The sequence below is a fragment of the Guyanagaster necrorhizus genome (assembly GCF_019112545.1).
Source record: "Guyanagaster necrorhizus MCA 3950 unplaced genomic scaffold BT62scaffold_9, whole genome shotgun sequence".
NCBI lineage: Eukaryota > Fungi > Basidiomycota > Agaricomycetes > Agaricales > Physalacriaceae > Guyanagaster > Guyanagaster necrorhizus.
In genome coordinates, this window is record NW_025064888.1 from 412,499 (window position 1) to 434,954 (window position 22,456).

The window sequence follows — 22,456 nt, forward strand, 5'->3', positions numbered from 1 at the left end:
AGACGGTGATTAGTCATTTGGGCTCGTGACTGGGGTACAGCATCAGCATCAGTGACGTCACTTCTTTCTCCAGTGTATTTTTGTTGGAGAAAATCTACACTAGTAATTTACTTTACCTGCTCCGCGGCGGCCAGGTCGAAGGGGCGTGAGCAGGTGCTTTTGGCAAAATCCAGAATCTTGTAAGGTGCCGATATAGAGCTTCTATCCCCAGCCACACCTTGATATTTTGAAATTAGCCAAGCTAGCAATGCACAAAATTTAAGGTATCTCACTGAGTAGCCAACGCCCCTGCTGCACCCTCCAGACCAAATAACGGCTTGTCGCCGAACTTGATCTTCTCCCACAGACTTTCAGCGCCGCCTTTAGCTCGTCATTCGCCAAGGAAAAGAATCCAATCACGAATAGGGCGCTCCAGATCGGACATCTTATAATCTATAGGCACATCTTCAAAGTCGCTATCCGAGTCACCCGTCATCTTATCGTCCCAGTCATCTACGGGACCACTGGTAGCGTTGTCATATAGGACTGAGCGTTCCACGAACCGGTCAATAAGCTTCTCTTGAATTTCTAGAAGACCGTTTCGAGCCGGAAGACTAGTCTTTGTGAGATTAACTTTACCCGGAAAATTTGTCTATTTTATCATCTCTTCCAGCCGTTCCCGCGCTTCAATAAGGCCGGGGAACGTGTCATAAACCTAGTCCCCAACTTCTTCCTTTGCCTGGAGTAAACTATCTTGTATAGCTTGAAGGCCGCAGGCTCGATTAAGTAGACAGCTACACAACGTTGAGCAGGACTGAGTGATGATTCATAGCGGGGGAATTTATCAACAAACGGACGAGGTCATCCACCTGTGACACCTCTTCGAATATTTCCACAGTCGCGTAATGTTAGGCTTATCCAAAAGACATTTGTTCGAACAGATGTTAAGAGGGTGAGTTTCAAGTCGGGCGTACATGCCAGTAGCAGTGTCCTTCATTTGCTGGGTCCAATGACCATCTCAAAAACTGTATCCATCGCAATTCGTGTCTTCTACAGAGGCAAAGTCTCAGAGACACCCAAATCATGGTCAAATTGAAGACTACTCACCTTCGGACTGTCGAATAGGCTTAAAGACACTATCCGTCAAGAGGAATCAATATCCACAACGATGAACACGCTAACCTTACTGTAACATCGCGACCACAAGCATTTCTTTCAAAATCCAAGCAAGCGTATGCCTGATATAAGTCGCTCGTTCTTCGTATATCTTTACGCCTTCGTTATTTGTGACGGTGATAGCAAAGAAGTCCATATGCTCGAACGGTGAACTACACACTGGAGTTAGAAGCGCTACGATGCGGGGGAATGATAAAGATACGGACAGAATACTTCAGTCCTCCATCTTCTTTACAGTGTCTAAGCATAAGACAAGGAATTCGCGCAAGAGCTAGAAATCCACATCCACCGCTGAGATCACGAGCCGTAGATTTGGAAGCCAGGAGATTATTTCCCTCGCTGTATCCCCCATCATACCTTCGAGATGTTCCCATCCATCGCTCTCGAAGCTTTTCATGAGCTTTCTGATGAATGCGTCGAGCCATTTTGCGGTCGTAGGCGATCATTTTGATCGTAACGCCAACGGGAAGCACGTTGCTGAGAGAAGCTGCCAATGCGTGAACTGCCTTGATGGCTGTATCATCTCCGGATGCTGGATGAATGGCTTTCACTGTGGCCACCGCGCCGGTAAGAAGCTCGTTAAGACGTGTCAGGGACGCGACATTTCCACCTGCGACATGAGCAGGGGCCAAAATAAAGCATCGTTTCTTCGTTAGTGGGCCTAAGGCGTTACCAGGGAGCTGCGAGGTGTCCTCGGCGTCATCACCAGACAGGAGCGCGACTTTTTGTTAGTAGACATGGTGGTCAGCGCATAAGAGCCCTGATAGGCTGTCGTGTCCTTAAAAGGGGGTGCCAAATGGCTAACCTTTTGTCAATCCTTTGTCTGCGTGCAGTACAAACTTGCCAATATTGGTCGACCCCAGTAGCTAGAGTATGTTCAAATGTTCATATACGTTCATAGATATTGTTAAATCCAGGAAGAAGACGTCTGGCATTTGTGACAGTTCGCTGTTCCAGGACAGTCCTGGATAGGCACATGAATGGATGTTGTCAGTATGACAGTTGGAATTTCCATAGCGTCATAACAAGACTGGCGTAACAAAACCACAACGTGCGCAACAGCTTGGAGCCATACTGATTGGATGGTCTGGTGGACCCGATAAAATGATACTTCTTGGTACTGGTCGGGATTGAAGCGGAAACTGGAAAATCGGGAGATTCGCGCCGACACGTGGTGGCTCTGTCACCAGAAGCATCCGAATCCGACGATGCAACGACGGCGTGCGGCTGTATTTTGACTCCACCATCTACTACCATCACAATCTCATGCATGTGTAAACGCTGTATTTGCAGCAATTCTTTTCTTGTAGTGATCTAAAAGTCAACTGGCTATGCCGACCAGCTCCTTTGCCGTACCTACGATCCTTACCACAGCAACCCTTCATTTTGCTGAAGTTGCTGAAGATGCCACCATACAGGATGTCATTGATGCCTTAGTGGAAACGGCTCGGTCAGAGGTTCTTGGAGACCTGGACGATCAAGGATGGGCTCTACAGAAGATTAGAGTGGAACGGAACGGCCGGCCCTGGGAAGAAGACGAGCTGGAAGCCCTTGGCGATGGTGAGTGGCCCCATTTTTCGGTGAGATATCACGTCTTAGTATTGCTCAGGCACCCTGGATCCATCTACTTTGGTCGCACCTTTGGTTAACGGCCCGCCGGTGAAGACTACAACTCAACGACATTTCTCTTCGTTTCCCATGACTGCCCATCTTCACACTCCTGTCCTTCGTTTGGTTTCTCTCCATTCGCATCTATCCATATATCTATCCTTTCTTCGAGTCCCCGAAATTCACGACGATTTTCGATACAAGGTCTTCATTTCCAAGACTACGACTATTCATGACGTCGTAAACTCAGTAATAGATGAACTAGGATTGACCAAGTTCTTTCCAGTTCCAGGGGGCGGCAGCTTGGAATATATTCTCGAAGAGGTGTGGAAGGATGCTGAATCTGAAAGTGCGTATTGTGCAACTTGTATTGTTGACTACGCATTGATTTGCATCCTCAGAATCTTCTCGACTGCCCGGTTCCTCCTTGATCTTCAGTATCGTTGAGACTTCCTTCTGTCAAAACCCATACACATCTGCGGCTACTCGCAGCTTTCGTTTCTGTGTCCCCGATGAGTGGTACCGTCGCTCCAAATCAAGGAGTGTATCCACAGCATCTACAGAACCAGCACAATCTACCATAAGACGTCTCGCAGTCCTACAAGAGTTTGACGAAGATGAAGATGATGAAGGAACGGCAAGGATGTCCAGTCCGGAGGCGTCTGCGACTACAGGAGGCGGGACGATTTCCCAAAGCCGCTTGTCGACTCTGTTCGATGGATGGTTCCAAGCTTCACCTCCTTCCCGATCCACTGTTGTAGCCACCTCGGAGAAACGCAAAAGCATAGTCAGCGAGCCAATACTAGTTGAAAACCAAACCAGCAATGGCTCAATAACGGGATCAAGTTCTGGCCAGGAGTCTGATTTCGACGAAGCAGAATTCGAGGCTCTAGTGAACAATTTCGGACTAAAGAATGACAAGCGCACTGAGATGCTTAATATGTCACCAGAGAGGAAACGAACGATCTTATCGCAACATAAATTGATGAAGGCGGGAACAACTGGATCTGTGCGAGGTCCAGCTCTCGCTGAGTCCTATGGGCCTAGCAGTGCCGCTGGTATAATTCCGAGAATCGTTCCACAGCTGACTGGGGATGGTCTCATGAAGCGATTCTCTATGTGGGGGGTAGCACCTGCAGCTCCCCCTGTAGTTTCCGAAGGAGCACATATTAGTGGTGAGTTTGACAAGGGTAGGGAAGGATTAACCGATAGGATCGCCGAGGAACCGAAGCCTGTCTTGCCTCAGAGTACGGGAGGGCGATGGAGTAACTGGTGGTCATTGTCCAGCGGCGACAAAGTTGGCTTTGGTGATAGCAGGGTATTTGAGAATTCACCAAAGTGGTATGTCGATGGATTGAAAAGGTGGAAGACAACGGATATCAGGATGCTCAAGCACATCATATCGCTGCGAGTGCACCTTCGCAACGCTAGTATGGTATGGGTGGAAGAGTTCCTTAGTGCTGAAAAGGGACTGGACGCTCTGACGGCCATACTTGCAGGACTAGTTGGCAAAGGCGGAAAAAGGAGAGATTTGACGGAGATTGAAACCAACTGCCTGCTGGAAATCGTCAAATGCTTCAAAGTCTTTCTGAATGCCGGGAACGACCAAAGTAATGTAAGACTTGGGCAATAACCGCCTATGTCATTGCTCATATTTTAGTAGGAACTCTTCGACCGAATCATTGATGCTCCGATGATCGTGACTTACATCACATATTCTCTCCACGTCCCTTCGCCGGAACTGAGGACCATGTCGTCGGAAATTCTAGCCGCTCTTTCTTTTCTATCACCTGATGGTCACAAGGCGGCACTATCTGCGCTGTCGGATTATCGCGTCGCTTATGACGAAGCCTTCCGTTTTGAAGGTCTGGTCAATTCCTTACAGCTGCCCTCCGGTGAAGGAGAATTTACCGATGATATTGCAACTTATTTGATGGATATGGACGATGAAGAGGTCAAGCGGATTTGGAATCCCAGAGCCGCGGTCATGTCCCTCGTGAATGCTCTGACAAATTGCCCAAATACTTTAGAAGACAGGATTGTACTTCGAGAGGAATTTAGTAGAAGGGGTTTGAATGAGATTATTGTGGTACGTTTAATCCTACTCATTTATTTCTGAGTCTTCTTGATGTTATTCTGTGTCATAGGCCCTGCGTTATGTTAAGCCGCCGGAATATGTGATGAATCAGCTCAACGTCTATACAGAGGAGAAATTGGACGATGATGCGGAAATGCGAGAACGGACTAGAGGGATGATGAGGCGGACTGCTACCGACGATGTCCTGTCTGACGCTGAAGACGTCCTGCAGGACATAGCCCAACTTGCTCAAGAGCACGGTGAGCTGTATCCTGTGATGGTTGATATTCTTCGCAATTACAACGACATCCTCGGCAAGAATGTCGAACTGTTAGTGTTCTGAGACCAGTCCGTCTTGGGTACTGATGATGCTCTATTACAGGCAACTAAAGGCCGACCTTCTTACTGTTCTGGATAAGTTTGTTGGACAGGCGGCAATGCTCGACAAGTTGTGAGAACTGTCTCTCAGCCAAAAATAAATATACTCAGAACTGATGAACACTGGGTAGTGACGATAGTTGGCACATCTTCATGAAGAGGTTCGCATCTTCTGTTTCGCATATCACGGGTCAAGAACTCGAGGTCAAGGCCGCATCTGAGAGTGACCACATCATTGAGGAAGAACTGGAGTCTCTGCGAACAAAGGTCGAAGAGCTTAGCGATGAGGTACACATAGTCCATATTTTCCTACTCCCTGACAAAGAACGTTTCTTTTCATAGCGCACAAAGTTGAAGAACGAACTCAACCAGCAGATCGCTGAGATGAACGCTCTGAAGTCTTTGCCTCTTAGCGGCTCTCAGGGGAAGCCGTCTGGAAAGGGTGGTCCCGAGGTCTGTCAATCAACTGGCTACAATGACTTTGTAAAATCTTATGTTCTCTTAGAGTTTCCATGGCGTTGTTCAGCGTCTTGTGCAGAAGGAAAAGCAAGTTCTCCAGCTCCAGTCAGAACTAGAACGAATCAAAAGCCAACAACATCCTATCGAAGCACGCGATGCGGACGAGCGTGCTAAACAGGCCCGTGATCGAACAAAATGGAATACTCTGATGGACGAGATTGCCAAGCTGAAAGCAAAGGTGCGTTCGAACTCCTTCGTCTTATGGTATGCTTTCGTACCTAGATCTTTACTACTTACAGAACAGCGAGGCAGAGACATCACTGGGAATCAAGGATAAGGAAATTGTCTACTTGAAGCGCGCGCTTGAGTCCGTGTACTCCCGGTTTTCGGCCAGGAAAGAACATCGCGAAGAAGCTCGAGAGGCTGAAATGGATGCTGAGCTCATGGTAGCTCGCACCATTGAAAGTCTATCACAGAAGGACGATCAGATCGCTTCACTATGCATCGAAGTAGCTGATCTCAAAGCTCAGGTAGCTGACGTAAAAGCTAAACTGGCATCGAAACCCAAGACCGAGAAGGAATTCAAAGCGCTTTCTCCCCCTCCCCCTCCCCCTTCCAAACCTAAGTGTACTTCGACAGCGCCAACGCATGCATCACTTGCAGACTTATCAAGGACAGATACCAAATCTCCACCACCTCCTCCGCCTCCGCCGCCGCCTCCTGCACGATTACCGTCGATAGCCATTGTCGCAGCTGCCGTTCCAACTTCCTCCACGCCATTGACGATATCTGGACTGCCACCGCCCCCACCCCCGCCGCCTCCGCCTCTCCTTTCTGATGTTTCCACTGGGCCTCCACCTCCACCCCCGCCCCCCCCACCTGTTCCAGCATTTTCGTCAGGGTCCCCTCCACTCCCTCCACCACCGTCTCTGGGTACGGGGCCACCCCTTCCCCCGCTTCCGCCTCCTGCTTTCCGAATGGGTGGTATGAGACCCAAAGTCACCCGGCCTGTGAAGCGGCTAAAGCCCTTCTTCTGGAACAAGATTAACAATTCAACTGTTTCCAATACAGTGTGGCGTGAAGTTGCGACTGATATTCAGTTTGACTTGAATGATCTAGAAACGACATTCACGATTGATAACTCCACCTCGACATCATCACGACTCCAAGCCAGTCCGATTAAGAAATCTACTGTAACAACGCTGTTAGATATTACGCGCGCTAATCATATTGGTAGGTCAACGTTCTTGATACCTTTCACTGACTCCTCACTTTTTGCGTATTGCGTACAAGCTATAATGTTGAAACGGATTAAACTGGATTTCCCGGGAATACGCAGGGCACTACTTGAGTTGAGCGATGACCTTTCCATTGATGATCTGAGGGCAATTGGGAAGCATCTACCAACGCCTGACGAAGTATGCAGAATATTTGTGGAATGTCTTTCAATTTGACAATCGGTGCTTAGGTCAACCGGATGAAAGATTTCGAAGATGTTGGGAAGCTTGCCATGGCTGACCAGTATTTCGGCCAGGTACGTAGATGTTCTCGTTCTGTGCTTGGTGCGTTGAATATACAGTTGCCCTAGATAATATCAATTCCGAGGCTGTCGCAAAGACTGGATTGCATGCTCTACCGTCGTAGATTAGATCTTGATATTGCGGAGATACGGCCGGATTTGAATACTCTACGTAACGCTGCTCTGGAGCTCCGTGGGTCGACGAAGTTCAAGCAGATCTTGCAGGTGAGCATCTGTCAACCTCTTCACAGTGACATTCCTAATGACCTTAAAACAGGCCATACTTGCCGTAGGAAACGCGTTGAATGGTTCCAGCTTCCGGGGTGGTGCCCAAGGTTTTCAGCTTGAGGCTCTTCTAAAGGTAAACACAGGTTTTCCGGTGTTACCCTTGCCCTCATCTCTTGACAGATGAAGGAGACAAAAACAGCCAAGGCTGGTACTGACTGCCCTACATTGCTGCATTATTTGGCTCGAGTACTCCTTCGATCTCATCCTAATCTGGTCAATTTTATTGAGGACCTGCCTAATGTTGAAGCTGCTGCCCGTCGTATGTTGTCTGGTTCCAATAACGTGGGTGTTTCCTGCTGACTTACAATGCTCAACAGTTTCTGTACAAACTATTATGCAGTCGGTCAATAGCATGGCTTCAGGCCTGGCTCAAATCAAGACCGAAATAACGCAACTCAAGCCGCTGCCTGCCCTACCCGACGATCGATTCATTCTAGTGATGCAAGTAGGTGCCTTGATGAACCAGCCTGTAGCGTCACTGACCTTCGTATTCAGCCGTTTGTGGTTGAAGTTGGCGAAAGTATCATCGCACTTAAGAATATGGGTCTATCTCTAGAAGGAGACTTGCACTCTCTTCTTGTATACTATGGCGAAAATCCCGACGCACCGGACGCACCCAAGCCTGAAGATTTCTTTGGTTTGATTGTATCATTTTCGTCCTCTCTTCAGGTAAACCTGTCTTTGACCAGTCCCATCCCGTCGTTAAACATAATGCGCAGAAATGTGCTTTAGAAGTTCACGACTCCCAGCAGAAGTCGGGAGTCCAGGCAACGCCGTCTAGCATTCAGATCACAGTGGAAGTGGACCGACCTGCGGAACCTGTAAGTCATCTCAATGTATCACTGACATGAATCTCATCATGCAACTGCCACAGCCACAGACCATTAAGGCTAACCCTGATACTCAGGGCTCTCATGGCCGAACTACTGGCGGTAAATCAGTGGGTCGAGGTGATCTCGACCAGGCCATTCGCAGCATGCGAGACGGGAAACGAAGAGCAAGACCTGCGCGACCACTCAGTAAAATATTCCTAGATGGCGCACCTGGTAGCGGACGACCTCAGAGTCGCTTTTTGAATCATGAAGCATAAACTCATGGCTTACAATACCAACATATTCATTCGGGCTTACCACGATCTTTATATCAATATTATATATCTCTCACGCACACATATCCCTACTAATAGTTGTATTTTGAGACGCCTCAGACATGTATACTTTCATGACAGTATGACAGCGTGCAAAGGCATATTCCATCACAATTCGTACGTGGCATCTTTGATTGATTCAGTAATATTAATCTTGAATCGATCCATAGTCGCCCAGACTTCAAATTCAAGGATCGATAACGAACTTCATTACCTTTAAACACTCATCTTGAGGGAGGTCATGCGAAAGGTATATAAACCCATTTTTAACGTCTCTCGTCTCATATTTTCTGACCCGGCTACCAAATTGCGGAACCTTTCGGGCTTAAAGTTTTCTCGAATATTGTGTGAATCAGTGCCTCTCGGAGATGAACAAAGCATGCGGATATCCACAGGCCCATACGATCCTCTCCCTTCGGCATTTCTGGTCCATGTTGCTACTTAAAAGGTCACTACCTTCCAAGATGATTCTACAAGTCGCCTTACCCGAGCAGGATGGCTCGTCTTCTTGGGCTCACTTTTGTCACTTCCTACCTTTCGCTCACCAGTGCTCTACTTTCTGATGGACGTCCACACGGCAACACCATGCCCATGCCAGTGATCCCTGTCATCGACATGAAGGATACAACCAGCTATGCAAAGACTTCTTTGGCAGATGAACTAGCGCCATACAACACGGTTTATTATTTCGACCAACTTATCGACCATAATGACCCATCGCTTGGAACATTCCAGCAAAGGTATTGGCATACTTATGAGTTTTATGAGTCAGGTAAGTAGTATCATAACATGCGCCGCGCGCTCTCGTTTCAGCTCTAGCCCGACTTCTCAAGGCGGGCCAATTATTCTTATGACGCCGGGGGAAGCCAACGCAGCTCGTCCGTATCAATTTCATTTCTGACTAGAAATTCTGCCAATTTTTTCTTCCGGCAGCTTACTATGGGTACCTCACGAACCGTACGATCAATGGCCTTATCGCCCAACAGGAACATGGATCAGTTATCGTTGTAGAACACCGATTTTACGGCCTTAGCAACCCCTACCCTGACCTTACTGTCGCGAGCTTGAAATATCACACTATTCAACAAGCTATTGATGATCTGGAATATTTCGCTGAGAATGTCGTGCTTCCGATGCCCAATGGTGACCAAGTTGGCCCCGATAAAGCCCCGTGGATCCTTACTGGTGGCGGCTATGCAGGTACGTCTATGGATTTTTCGTGAGCTTCCCTTTCAATGATGAACAATAGGTGCTTTGACTAGTTGGACCATGGTGAAGTATGGGTAGTTGCTTGCCCATAATAGTACACGTCTGACGATATTGAATCATAGTAAGCCAAACGTATTTTGGGCGGGATATGCATCGTCAGCTGTCGTCGAAACAATATTGTGAGCCGATATTCATTTCCATTGGTGTAGGCTTACACGGTGAATTAGCAATTTCTGGAGATATTTCGAACCCATTCGGCAGAACATGCCAGAAAACTGTTCTGCTGATGTTGCCGCTGTGATTGCCTACGTGGATGAGGTATTCTCTGGCGAGGATACAACAGCTATCAATGCGATTAAAGACGAATTTGGTCTGAGTGAGATGACACACCTCGATGATGTGGCTGGGGCGTGTGAGCACGTAGAGCATCTTAATGAATTCTTTCTTACTGATTTGCGTTTCTTAGTAAGGAACAATCTGTGGGACTGGCAGTCTCTTCAGCCTACATCTGGTGCTGGCGCTCAGTTCTTCGAATTTTGTGATGCCCTAGAAGTAAAGGACGGTGAAAATGCACCCGAAGCAGGGTGGGGCCTGGACCATGCGCTTCCAGCCTGGGGTACCTATTTCAAAGATGATTATTATTCCTTGCGTGAGTGTTCCTCCTTTGCCCATACAGAGGCTCCCCTCATTTGAACATGCCAGTTTGCGGTGACGATGGGGCTGAGTGAGTTTGATTTAAACACGACAGTTAGGTTTATGAAGGCCCATCACCATAATAGGGATTGTTTGGGTACATATAATGCATCTCAGAATTTATGGACTAACACGAGCATCGACAACGCGTACCGCTCATGGAATTGGATTGTGTGCGTGGAATTATTTGTCTTTCCCGATCTTATTGACACGCACTCGTAGCTGCAATGAAGTTGGTTTCTATCAAGTAGGTTTCTACAGTACTCCTGGCTGATTTTTTATGCATACTTCCATTAGGACGGACCTCCTGTAAATGTTACAGTAACACCTATTGTGACGCGTCTCGTCAACGTCGAAACATTCTACGATCAGGTATTTCTTCATCATTCATGTGTGAAGCTCATGTCTCTGATCGAAGTGTCAGCGCCAATGCCAAATGCTTTTTCCCGAGGCTTTTCCCGACCCGCCTTACCCGGACACAAGTAATATCAATACATTGTACGAAGGGTGGGACGTCAGTCTCGATAGAATTTTCTTTGCGACAGGCACTCGTATGTTGGTATTATAGCAGCATGGTGGAAAAGGCTAACAGTAAAAATCTAGGCGATCCTTGGAGAGAGGCTACTTTATCTGCTCAAGGACTGAACATTCCGAGCACCGAGGAAATGCCCATTGGACTTTCGGATGGTTTCCATTGTTCTGATTTGTCCACCACGTCGGGCACAGTAGACGCGACTGTAAGCAAGGTGCAAGCTTCCGCTTTGGCATCTATGAACACATGGCTGAAAGAATGGGAATGAACGAATATGCCAATGAAATTCCAGAAGCCTTGTACTTATTTGTACGAAACTCAATGTAATGATAAGCCAGCTGAATTGTGCTGCTGTGAATGCGCTGCTTTCAGAAAGACGGGTATCCGTTCCTATAACACTCCATTAGCTTAAGAAAGCCACTTGAGAGTCAATTTTCAATTCTACTGGAAATTTGCTGACAAAAACTCGTTTGATCTCCGGTCCGAAGCATGTGCCCCAACGAGCGCGTCATGCACGTGTAAATCATATGCGGCCATTTTAATCTTTGGCAACCCCATCTCTTTCTCATATCATGAACTACATTCGTGGTGCTGTCAGTGCAATCAGCGCCCCATACCAATATTACAAGGAATTACCGCCAATAAATCCCTCGACGCTCACCGGTGCCATTGATGTCATCGTCATCCAGCGCCCAACCGACGATGGCGGAACGGAACTTGCTTGCTCACCGTTTCATGTACGATTTGGAAAATGGCAGGTACTCAGACCAGGAGAGAAAAAGGTGCGTCTGCTGTTGTATCTCTTAATCAAGCAGCCAATGAATCAGTCCCAGGTGAACGTAATGGTTAATGGCCACTCGATTCCATTTAGTATGAAGATTGGAGATGCTGGCGAGGCCTTCTTCGTTTTCGAGACTGACGACGACGTGCCAGACGACCTCATCACATCGCCTATCCTTCAGCCCACACGGCCAGTTGGAGAAGCAATGCCTGAAGCTCCCGGCATAGGACTTTTTGCAGTGAAGGCCGAATCAGACGATGACGAGCTACCAAAAGAAGAGCCGGATTACCTTGATCTGGACGCCCAACCAGACAGCGACGAGAAACAACACAAGAAGACGCAGAGCTTGACGTCATCAAGTTCTGTGACCAAGAAGCGGCCGTCGAGGCTGTCACTTTCTCAAGAACATGCTCCATCAAGAACAGACTTCAAAGATACGACTGAGAAAGAGCAGAATCAACGTGCTGATGAGGTCCTGAAGAAGAAATTGAGAAATGGACCTGACCATGTACCCGACGTCGCATTTTCGAATGGTCCGTTAACTTAAATGATGCGTTCTCTAGATAATTGATCTTTTGTTGCAGGCATCGCATATGATATAGAAGGTTATCACTCTTCAAGCAAGCATCACAGTACTCCGCACGACCGTGACATCAAGTCTTCTGATGCATTCAATGGCATCAGGTTTCCTAGTTCTTCGAGATCCTCCATACCTTCACCGTCGCGGTCTGGAACTCCCGAAAATGAGCCTACATCCTACTCATTTCCATCCATACGCGCGACTTCTGAGCCTCCTGATTTTCCTGAACCGCCAAGCGACATAACGAAGTCCAGTTCCTTGCCGCTTCCTTCATCGTCAGCCCAAGAATACTCTTGGGAGTGGGGTGCATTTCCACAACCATCGCCTCTGAAGACGACGTTTGGAAAGAGTGGACGCATCGGCAGTGATGACAAACCGACGACATGGGGAAAGAGCCTAGGGAAGTCCAAGTCCCAGTCAATTAGCGGTTTGGAGGCGGTCGAAGAGGGCGAGGTCCGGAGTAGAAGTGTGCCTCCATTCTATGAAGGGAAAGGAAAAGAGAAAGAACAGAGAGTTTATGAAGATCACGATGACGAAGAGGTCACAGAAGAGAAGTATGGTGCCGGTGGTAGACTGACTGTCAGCCAGTCAGATCCAACAAAGTTTAGAGTGGCAATAGAGGGTCGTCGGGTGCCGTTTGAGCTGAGTCTGGTCCATGTTGAGGAAGACGAGAGGCGCGGTAGACGAAATCGAGACGGTGCTGTTCCCGCTATTCCCGACAATACAGGCTATGCCATTGGTGTGGATGAGGTTGAGTTTGATAGACTGTTTGAAGAAGGAAAGATTGATCTTAATACTTTCTTGGATGACGAGAGCATCATTGACGATCCGGCATTGGTGATCAAATGGAATGAGGGCCAGTATGTTATGCAGTTTTCCTCATGATCCCCGGTGTCCTGACGCTTTTGACAGATACATCAGACATGGTGATGGCTCACCTTTGGTGCAAGCTCTCAAGTTGTGGCGCAATGGGTATCTGCACCAACGCGACATAGGAATAATACCTACCAGACCCTCTTCGCCGCTTTTGGAAGATGATGAGGCCATAAAGTCAGGCATGAATGATTCTTCTGGCAGTCCAGAAACGGCACAAGCAGGCAACCGAAAACCTCCAACATCCTCATCTTGGGCACAATGGTGGAGCCGAAGTAGAAGAGGCACACCTTCCAGCACAATCAGTAACGGGAAACCCGGACGTCCCGAATTAAGAGAAACAGCCTCGGTCCCCTTAGAATCTGTTCGTTGTTTCATGAATCATCTATATTCTTTTCGTCATTGACATTGTCTGCAGACGCCGCCGCCTCATCTAAAAGATATACCACCAGCAGAATCTGCGCCGGCCCTTCCCTCAACACCATTGCAGAGGCCCGTCCAGGATGTTCCTACTCCGGTACCTGCGATCGCAAAACCTGATCACAAATTTGCTAAGACATTGCGGTTAACATCAGATCAACTCGTAAGCATACTTTCATCTCGTAGGCCCCTTGTGCTCATGTCGACTACGTCCAGAAATCTCTGAACTTGAAGTTAGGTCCCAATACGATAACCTTTTCGTTGTCCATGACTGGTGCTATTGCATGTACTGCACGCATATTCCTGTGGGAATCGACTGACTTGGTCGTTGTGTCTGATATCGATGGGACAATCACGAAGTGGGTTTAGAATTAATTTGTATCTGGACCGCGGCTGATACGGGATAGGTCTGATGGGCTAGGCCACGTCTTTGCGATGATAGGGCGCGATTGGACACACCTTGGGGTGGCAAAGCTCTACACGGATATTTGCCGGAATGGGTACAAAATCATGTATTTAACTTCGAGAGCGATAGGGCAGGCGGATTCTACCAGGGATTATTTGAAGGGCATCAAGCAGAATGATTACCAGCTTCCCGAAGGACCTGTCATCATGAGTCCTGACCGGTTAATGGCGTCGTTGCATAGGTGGGTGTACTTCATCAAGCGTTTTCGATCTGGACTAATTGAGCTGACGGTGTTCCAGAGAGGTTATCATGCGAAAGCCGGAAGTGTTCAAGATGGCTTGCTTGAGGGACATTCAGCGTCTCTTCGGTGAGGCGTCATCAAGAAGTACCTTCTATGCAGGGTTTGGGAACCGGATTACGGACGCCATGTCTTATCGAAGTGTGAACGTGCCTAGTTCACGAATATTTACTATCGACTCGACTGGTGAGGTTAAATTGGAGCTCTTGGAGCTGGCGGGGTACAAATCCTCGTAAGTATTTTCTTGCTTCGAAGATGATGGTCCTAATATTTGTTCACCTCTAGCTATATCCACATGACTGATCTTGTTGACCAAATGTTCCCGCCTATTCATCGCAAATGGGCTCCGGAATTCACCGATTTCAACTACTGGAAAACACCGGTCCAAGATTATCCGCTTCCAGACCTCTCACCTCCTTCTCCTGCGTTGAGTGCTCGTTCTGATACATCGAACCAGAGCGCATTAGCTCGACTGCGCAACTTTAGCCTTGTGGGAGGTAGACAAGCCAACGTGCACAGATCAGTGGCCTCCATCTCATCCTCACCGACTCGGAGGGAATCCTCACCGGAAGGCGACCCAGAGCATCATTTGAGGCAGATGTCATCATTTGAGAAGCTTAGCAGTACGTTTGGGTTCTCAGGTTCGTCGAGACGGAGCGTGAGTCCGGATTCGATGTCCTCGGTGACATATGCAGAGTCGGAGGACGACTCTGATGCGGAATATGATGACGGGACAGGGAGACAGAAAAAGCGGGCGCGGAGGCGGAGTATGAGTAGTATACCGGGCGCTTTGGATGACATGCACTTTGAGCTTGATGAACGGGAGGACGACGGTGCTGCGGACGAACAGGATGAAGAATTCGATGGGGATGGAGGGATAGTGGCTGATGAGGAGGCGGAAGAGGACGCGTTTGATGAAGATCTCTTGGCAGCTGGAGAAATGAAGAATGTCCCTTTCCTATAGATCCTTATACAGCGTAGAGTACTATTACATATATTTATAATTTGCCGTTTGGCGTACTGTGAGACTTATACAAGGTGCAAAGGCTCATATCGAACCTTTTCGAATCTCCTTTCATTTTGCGAGTCTTGGACTCTCAAAAATTCATCATCCGTAACCTCAGTCTCACTATCGTTGACGGCTGATGTGTCAAGCAAAGGATTTGAACGGAATTCTATGGATTCCAGGCGCACTGAATTTCGCCCATGGTCAGGTACATCAGATTTGCTCTGGGAAGTGAAGACGTCAGTCTCGCTAATGGGGCCTCGACGATTAACGAAGAGAACGACAATTGTTGGGTACATGCCCTTTGCATCCGGTTAATAAACCAAGATATATATGCAGATGTGATCAACTCTTACCGCAAACTGTGCGTTAACAGGAACATAGATGTCGCCCAAGGTGCCAAATGGAAGTCGAATCCAGACAGCGACGAGAAGGAATACCTAGAGTCAAGGTGTGATTGCTGTTAGCCAACGAGAATAACTCACCTCTAGAGACTCACCGTAGAAAGCATGTAAAGGACTCCAGTCTCAACCAGCAGCGCGATAACTCGTTCTCCTCGCGTCATGCTCCTTTTCCCGGATTGCACTACTTCGGTAGTAATCCATCGTCTATACCGCCTATCCGACAAATACCATTGAAACGCATTCTAACAAGGTCTCGTCACTCACCAAGCCTTGACTCCAATGATTGTTGTCGAAGACAGATTAGTCAACAAAGTAAGCACCGAGCACAGTACTTGGGAAACATCTAAAGAGTGAGCCAAGGCATTACCAGTTACGACGATATGTTGGCTGACTGATATAACAGTTATCGCAATCCGTATTCCAATCATAACTACCGCAGACACTAGTAGGAAAGGTCAGTGATGTCGGAACGAAAAAAGATAGGTACGTACATGTTGTGCAGCATAAAAGCACGATAGGAACCATTAGTGCCTTGGGGTATTCTTGTTTGCAGAGCACCCATGCTCGCCAGACAACGACGCCGTCGGTCAAGAAGCACTAAAAACATGGATTAGTACGAGTCCGTGAATTGCTCTAAGGCCACCAACGTTTATCAGTGCCAAAGCATTCATCAGAAGGCACTGCTGTCGGCGATAGCTGGCGGCATCATTATCCAAAGGAATCCCGTTCACGAACCCGCTTGTGATGAGATCGAGGTCGTGGTATACGGATAGAACCCAATGGGCCGTCGAGAGAGAAAACATGAAGACCAGCATACAGAATAGCACACGTCGGGTTGTTCCTTGGATGCCTCTTTTCCTGTTTCCCGTCGTATAAATCCCGGGCCTCGATTGATGTTAAAGTACACACAGCATTGCACGGCAACAAAAGGGTATAAGAACCAGGTACATTCCTGGTCATGATGCGAATGAGTGACAGTTGTCTGAAAATTTCATTTGAAAGCTCACCATATACTAGCGTTTGGCATATTAATCGAATCGTGTAATAGAGAACGTCGAGTCCGTCTTCATTGGACACCATTAAGCAAAGCTATATGGAACACAAGACTGGTATCCTCCAGTTATATACCGGTTATATCAATATCTGGTATTTACACATATCTGTTCTTATTATATAAGGTACTATGACCCCGGAGACAATGTCTGTGATAGATAATTCAATGTTCATTATTGCTATTTTACAAAACAAGTGACTTCTGTTTTATTTTTAAAAATCAGAAATTAACTATCTTAATTGGGATTATCAAAATCCATTGACTCTCTGGAAGCCTTTCCAAGGTGCTGATACAAATATGTATAAACAATTGATGATTGAAGTTGTTCATTTTTTGTTGAACACCTTATTTAAGGTGGTAACCAGGTGGGAGATTATTTTACAGACACTTGAGATGTTTTCCAAGCTCTGACAGAGAAGTAATAGCTAAAAGAATACTATATACAAAAAGTGAGTATTATGAGCATATTTGCTACTAATACTACATAATTTAATATAGATATATTGTCATTCTATGCTTCAAATATACAATATTATAGCAAAAAATAGGAATTCTCATAAAAAAAATTTCAGGCCTTCCAAGGCAAACCAACTACCCTATCAGCTGTGCCAGGCCAACATTTCTGAGCATCCTTGGAGTAGGATTCTTTGTGCTTAATGTCAACAAATTCAATTATTTACATCCTATCCATTTTCTGTACACTTTGAGGCCATGAATATATTCAGAAAATAGTCTGATTAGATTTTGTGGCTGTCAGTTTTCATCTGGATGCTGACAGACTACAGTATGATCTTATCCATTTAAGGCTCCATTTTGCAATGAATATTTGATATAGACAAGTATTGTTCTTAATTAAACTCCATGCTCACAATGGGTCATACACCCATCTCACCTAAGATCACACTCATCCATGACCACTCTTCCTTTGAAAAGAACATCCTCTCTTGGCATGCAACCAATTCTATTAGATACAAGCTGATATAATCACAGTCATAACACCCAGTATAACAGGCAAGTAGAGGTATACATGTGTCTCTTAGTGCTAGACTTCATCAGCCAATATTGCTATAATCAATGTCCAGATATTAGCTAATTGAAAACTAACATATAAAGTAATAGATAGGTATCGGGGGTTCTAAGGCACCACATCATTTGAAATAGAGCATACCAGTCTTGTATTCCATAGACTTTTCTAACCGGAGACAAATGTTACAATATTCGCATTTAGACCATCCAGGACTTCTGATTCCATCTGGTGTTTCAGCACCTGATGTATAGTAACAGACGTTTCCGGTATTTTTGCATAGGACTAATTGAGTTGGTTCTGCGATTGACCATCCAGGACTGTGATGGGAGGTAGTGCAGCGACGAGTGAAAGCTGGAGAACCATGTTTTAGGTTGGGAGCAAGCCTCATTGTGCCACAGTGATCAAAAATCAGTAACACAACAGCATAGTACTTTGAAACTACATCTACATGGCAGATTCTCTACAGACCGGTATACAACATGCCTGGGTATAAAAAGTATCATCCAAGCTTTAAAGATTAGTAGTTCGCGCTGCTTCCGCTACCAGGAGGGACTCCGCCCATCCAGTCAAAGCAAAATTTTAAAAAAAGAATGTGACAATAAACAACAAAAACGATCCCCAAATGAACGAAATAGCCTCATCCTCCCGCTACTCCAACAACTAAATCAACAAACCCCACAACGTCCAAAAAGTAGACGCAGAGTCACGTTTTGAAAGGGTGGTGCCGGATGCGGTGTAGAGATTGGCGCGGTAACTACCACCGCACGTCTCAGTTGAGTCGCCTGTAAAATCGGATAAGAGACCATCCTGTAGAGCGGGTTGAAATCAAAAGTCACCATCGCAGGCCATATTACAGTCACTAGAGGACGTAGACGAGCCAGCTCCGCCGTCCGTATACAGGGTATCACCGCAAAGGCATTGGTACATGTACTCCGTAGCAGCCATAGTGTAACCAGCAGCGGAGCAGGAACTGATACAAGCATCTGTCGTCAGCCCGGTAATTGTGGTAAGAGAACCACGGAGGAGGCGCTCATCACTGTCGGTGTAGCATCCTTGGCTTGTCCACCCTGAAACGGAGGTGCCAGGTGCGGTATATAGGTTGACGCGGTAGCTACCACCGCACGTCTCAGTTGAGTCGCCTGTAAAATCGGATAAGAGACCATCCTGTAGAGCGGGTTGAAATCAAAAGTCACCATCGCAGGCCATATTACAGTCGCTAGAGGACGCAGACGAGCCAGCTCCGCCGTCCGTATACAGGGTGTCACCGCAAAGGCATTGGTACATGTACTCCGTAGCAGCCATTGTGTAACCAGCAGCGGAGCAGGAACTAATACAAGAATCCGTCGTCAACCCGGAAATTGTGGTAAGAGAACCACGGAGAAGCCGCTCCGCACTATCGGTATAGCATCCTTGACTGGTCCACTAGAACATATGTTATTGATATGGCTGACTGAAAGCGAGATGCGAAACACACGCTGCTTGGACTGGTCCCCTTGACGTACAGACTTAGATGATAGGATCCACCACAAATCTCAGTGCTGTTTCCGTCACAAGGAACCCAACACTCGCTCGAATCCACAATCGCGCCAGAAGCGCCATTTTCTGTCATAGAATTGCCGCAATAACATTCCTGGCTGAAAGTACATTAGCGCAAGAGCGTTCTCATGCATCTTTGAACATACGCATATTCCGTTCCGGCATAGTCGTATTCCGCACAAAGACCCTGGCAAACCTCTGTCGTCATGCCTGATTGGGTGTAGCTAGCGCCTGTGAGTGCACGTCCTGAAGACCCTTCGGCGATACATCCATAGTAGGAGAAAGTTGAGCTGCTGGAGGATGAACTTCCCTTGCCCCAGAGATTCAGAACATAGGAACCGCCACAAGGCTGGCTCGAATCACCGTCACACATGACGTTGCAATAGCTTGAGTCGATAAGGGCTCCACTTGCGCCATTGCTGGTGTATGAATTGCCACAATAACCTGTACGAATATCAGCCAGACCGACACAAGCAAACGCCATTTCCTACGCACACTCGTCGCTAAATCGAGTTAGTTGTCAGTAACAGCGCTAATTCGGGGAAACACGACGCCTTACCCATATTCCATGCCTGCATAGTCATAATCAGAACATAATGAAGTACAGATTGCTGGGGTCAACCCCGATTGTACGTAGGACGGTCCTGAAAGTGCACGACCAGTCGTTCCTTCACCAATACAACCAATCGAATACCAAGACGTCGATGTCGAGGTAGCAGCCGCTGTGGTCGATGTTGCTGTAGTAGACGTAGATGAAGTTGATGTCGATGTCGATGTCGATGCAGTGGTCGCAACTGCGGAAGCAGATGGAAATAATGTCATATATAAAGATATCACAAAGATTTGAGGTAAGCTTACTAGCAGCACCAGCATAAGCATTGAAGTTATCTGGAATCACCCGTCAACGATTTCGCTCCCAAGAGTATTTGTTAGGAGGTTTACATTGAGAAGGACTTGCGATGTAAGTGAAATCGGTGGGCGTCGTGTTAATGACAGTCTGAGAGTTTTTGACCATTGAAACCGTTATTTGACCGTAATCCAACGGAATTGACAGCTCGGTAACGCCAGCACTGACGCTGAAGGTTTCCGAAGACCCACCGATCTGCAAAGTAACCGATGCAGACGATGTTGCAAAGACCAAAGCCCACAAACTATCCTGAACGAAGTCCTTAGTAGGGATAACACATTCCGGAAATCTGTGAATGTACCGTTGCCCAATTCCAACCGGTTGGCTGCCCGAGGGAATCGGCAGATGCAATGGCAGCATATGGATGAGGACGCGCCCAGTAATAAATGACATCTTGCTGCACCGAATCGTTACATTGTGGAAAGGACAGAATTGTTTCGTGAAACTCACAGTGATGGCAGGGTAGCTACCAGTTTTGAACGCCGTAATGTAGTACTGAGACAGGTCATAGAAGGCGGTATGGGGAAAGTCTTCGGCCCAATATGTACCTATTTAAGAACCGGTCGTAAGTGTCTCACCAAAATAATACCACCTTTCAGCTTACCATCCGGCTGCGCTCCCTTGAAGGGACCAAAGCTTTAAAGTCATCCCGGGGTTAGAAGCAAAAAGTAGGGGCAGTATCTAGATGCACGCACTAGTCTGACTCGCCGTAATCATTCCTGTTATATCGGACTGAGAATTATTTTCGATCTACATTGTGTAAAAGGCGCATACCAGGTCACCATTTCAACAAACGTCAACTGATCGCGCATAGAAATCAATTGCTCCCAACGATTGGCAATGAGCCAGTCATCGCCCCGAAGGTAAAAATTCTTGTCCGTCCACGAATAATGAGTACTGTTCGAAACCTACGTGAGGATAATTCTGAAAATATGAAATATCACTCACAATATCCACATACTGACGGTGGTGGCATAGCGCGTTCCCAAGAGGCCCATGTCTATTCATGTTAGGTACACGCTGTCATGCTCTAGCACGGGAAAAAAAACTCACAGTATTCATCATCGCTAGTCTAAGTAATAATCAACGAGGAGACGCGGAGTGTCATATAAAACTCGCACATTCTTATCGTAGTCCCCTTGCGGCCAAGCGCATCCCCAACTATAAGAAAAGGCTCAGAAAAGTGTGCTTGAATGGCATACAGGGACTAACCATAGCCAAGAGTCCAAGAAAGACCAGGTTGAGCTGAAACTACTCTCAAGGCCCCAGATGAAAGGCATCAAGTAAGCGTTCGTGGAAGACTTGATCGTCTCCCATCCGCTAGCTCCCAAACAGTCGCCAGAGTAACTAGACACCATCACCTGTCCATTGTAGTAGAACTGATTGGGATGGCTTATGAACTGGTTGATATAGCTAATCGTTTTTGAGACATCGCATGAAAATGCAGTGTAATCAAAAGAGATGAACAACTTCAAGTCCGTGCCCACGGCAGCCGCATACGCGTCGGTGATTTGCGAAAGCTGCCAGTCATCGTCACCTATGTTCAGAGCGATAGCATCGCTGATGTAAAAAATGAGACAAGCGCTAATTAATAAAGCTGTAGAGAAGAGTACGTACACGCTGTTGGCGCTGATGCGAGAGATGTCATCCGCCCAATCAGATTGTGTATAGGGATATCTGTAAAGAGATAGAAAAGGTGAATGATAAAAATCAGACAGCGGATGTTACCAACGTACGTATCTGTTGGTAGGCAACGACGGAAGTGTATCAGTGAGGTGAGGGTGCTTGCGCCAAAGACACGTACTTCCAACAATCTAGTAGGAGGGAAATTAGTTGAAGAAAAATACGAGAGGATCACGACTTACATGATGCATGAAGACATACTTTGTATCGTCTCTTTTTTCTAACGTGTTATTGCCAGCTGGAGAAGGGATACGTTTTGCCTTGTGCGCGGAGCCTAGGGTATGATGACTTCGTTGGGAGAGACGACCAAGAACCGGCAAGACAGAGAGCGTGAAAAGGAGGGGTATAAATAACAAATGAGTGACGCGCATAATTAACGAGCGTGGGCGGCTAGTTAGCCTAGTACTTGAGGCAGG

At 47.0% G+C, this 22,456-nt stretch overlaps 5 protein-coding genes across 5 annotated transcripts; 3 read left to right on the forward strand and 2 right to left on the reverse strand.

Annotated features, from left to right (window-relative positions):
* Positions 1-2,486: 2,486 nt before the first annotated feature.
* On the forward strand, positions 2,487-8,574 carry BT62DRAFT_1060834 (FH2-domain-containing protein; the record flags this gene model as incomplete). The annotated part of the gene is made up of 19 exons (XM_043178611.1): positions 2,487-2,715; positions 2,765-3,112; positions 3,165-4,378; positions 4,427-4,852; positions 4,911-5,170; positions 5,223-5,291; positions 5,350-5,506; positions 5,561-5,671; positions 5,724-5,915; positions 5,977-6,910; positions 6,971-7,095; positions 7,146-7,211; positions 7,266-7,421; positions 7,474-7,557; positions 7,605-7,743; positions 7,802-7,929; positions 7,980-8,153; positions 8,204-8,305; positions 8,359-8,574. 19 exons carry the CDS (start codon positions 2,487-2,489, stop codon positions 8,572-8,574), a joined length of 5,130 nt encoding a protein of 1,709 aa, XP_043041048.1.
* Positions 8,575-9,126: 552 nt separating this feature from the next.
* Positions 9,127-11,333, forward strand: BT62DRAFT_891405 (uncharacterized protein; the record flags this gene model as incomplete). Its single annotated transcript, XM_043183068.1, has 13 exons — positions 9,127-9,403; positions 9,465-9,509; positions 9,565-9,831; positions 9,881-9,908; positions 9,963-10,019; positions 10,068-10,252; positions 10,307-10,489; positions 10,543-10,564; positions 10,620-10,706; positions 10,756-10,780; positions 10,831-10,905; positions 10,958-11,084; positions 11,137-11,333. The coding sequence occupies 13 exons, from the start codon at positions 9,127-9,129 to the stop codon at positions 11,331-11,333; spliced, it is 1,575 nt and encodes a 524-aa protein (XP_043041049.1).
* A 274-nt stretch (positions 11,334-11,607) lies between these two features.
* On the forward strand, positions 11,608-15,465 carry BT62DRAFT_986374 (LNS2-domain-containing protein). The gene is made up of 9 exons (XM_043190001.1): positions 11,608-11,847; positions 11,899-12,379; positions 12,431-13,286; positions 13,339-13,663; positions 13,718-13,882; positions 13,936-14,078; positions 14,127-14,366; positions 14,425-14,655; positions 14,709-15,465. The coding sequence occupies exons 1-9, from the start codon at positions 11,638-11,640 to the stop codon at positions 15,385-15,387; spliced, it is 3,330 nt and encodes a 1,109-aa protein (XP_043041050.1). The 5' UTR covers positions 11,608-11,637; the 3' UTR covers positions 15,388-15,465.
* On the reverse strand, positions 15,377-16,953 carry BT62DRAFT_993233 (uncharacterized protein). Its single transcript, XM_043190392.1, has 8 exons — positions 16,841-16,953; positions 16,743-16,785; positions 16,481-16,691; positions 16,325-16,430; positions 16,098-16,275; positions 15,929-16,046; positions 15,786-15,869; positions 15,377-15,731 (listed from the first exon to the last, which is right to left on the reverse strand). The coding sequence occupies exons 1-8, from the start codon at positions 16,911-16,913 to the stop codon at positions 15,453-15,455; spliced, it is 1,092 nt and encodes a 363-aa protein (XP_043041051.1). The 5' UTR covers positions 16,914-16,953; the 3' UTR covers positions 15,377-15,452.
* A 1,337-nt stretch (positions 16,954-18,290) lies between these two features.
* Positions 18,291-22,446, reverse strand: BT62DRAFT_781025 (uncharacterized protein). Its single transcript, XM_043182259.1, has 21 exons — positions 22,223-22,446; positions 22,094-22,171; positions 21,975-22,034; positions 21,570-21,917; positions 21,479-21,518; positions 21,411-21,429; positions 21,306-21,357; positions 21,132-21,254; positions 21,053-21,076; positions 20,962-20,993; positions 20,808-20,905; positions 20,659-20,754; positions 20,393-20,606; positions 20,309-20,338; positions 20,010-20,244; positions 19,946-19,953; positions 19,597-19,894; positions 19,389-19,548; positions 19,108-19,336; positions 18,751-19,053; positions 18,291-18,696 (listed from the first exon to the last, which is right to left on the reverse strand). Exons 1-21 carry the CDS (start codon positions 22,237-22,239, stop codon positions 18,575-18,577), a joined length of 2,586 nt encoding a protein of 861 aa, XP_043041052.1. The 5' UTR covers positions 22,240-22,446; the 3' UTR covers positions 18,291-18,574.
* Between the last annotated feature and the right edge of the window lie 10 nt (positions 22,447-22,456).

What these genes read in the sequence shown, in the direction of transcription:
- BT62DRAFT_781025 (XM_043182259.1), bottom strand. An exon ending in TTTGTTGAAATGGTGACCTG is followed by an intron (nt 21,077 to 21,131) that starts GTATGCGCCTTT and finishes CCGATATAACAG; the next exon opens with GAATGATTACGGCGAGTCAG. An exon ending in GATTACGGCGAGTCAGACTA is followed by an intron (nt 20,994 to 21,052) that starts GTGCGTGCATCT and finishes ATGACTTTAAAG; the next exon opens with CTTTGGTCCCTTCAAGGGAG.
- BT62DRAFT_986374 (XM_043190001.1), top strand. Translation starts at nt 11,638, where the DNA reads ATGAACTACATTCGTGGTGCTGTCAGTGCAATCAGCGCCCCATACCAA. An exon ending in TCAGACCAGGAGAGAAAAAG is followed by an intron (nt 11,848 to 11,898) that starts GTGCGTCTGCTG and finishes AATCAGTCCCAG; the next exon opens with GTGAACGTAATGGTTAATGG. An exon ending in CTGGCGGGGTACAAATCCTC is followed by an intron (nt 14,656 to 14,708) that starts GTAAGTATTTTC and finishes GTTCACCTCTAG; the next exon opens with CTATATCCACATGACTGATC.
- BT62DRAFT_993233 (XM_043190392.1), bottom strand. Translation starts at nt 16,913, where the DNA reads ATGGTGTCCAATGAAGACGGACTCGACGTTCTCTATTACACGATTCGA. An exon ending in ATGCTTTGGCACTGATAAAC is followed by an intron (nt 16,431 to 16,480) that starts GTTGGTGGCCTT and finishes CCATGTTTTTAG; the next exon opens with TGCTTCTTGACCGACGGCGT. An exon ending in GCTTTTATGCTGCACAACAT is followed by an intron (nt 16,276 to 16,324) that starts GTACGTACCTAT and finishes CTTTCCTACTAG; the next exon opens with TGTCTGCGGTAGTTATGATT.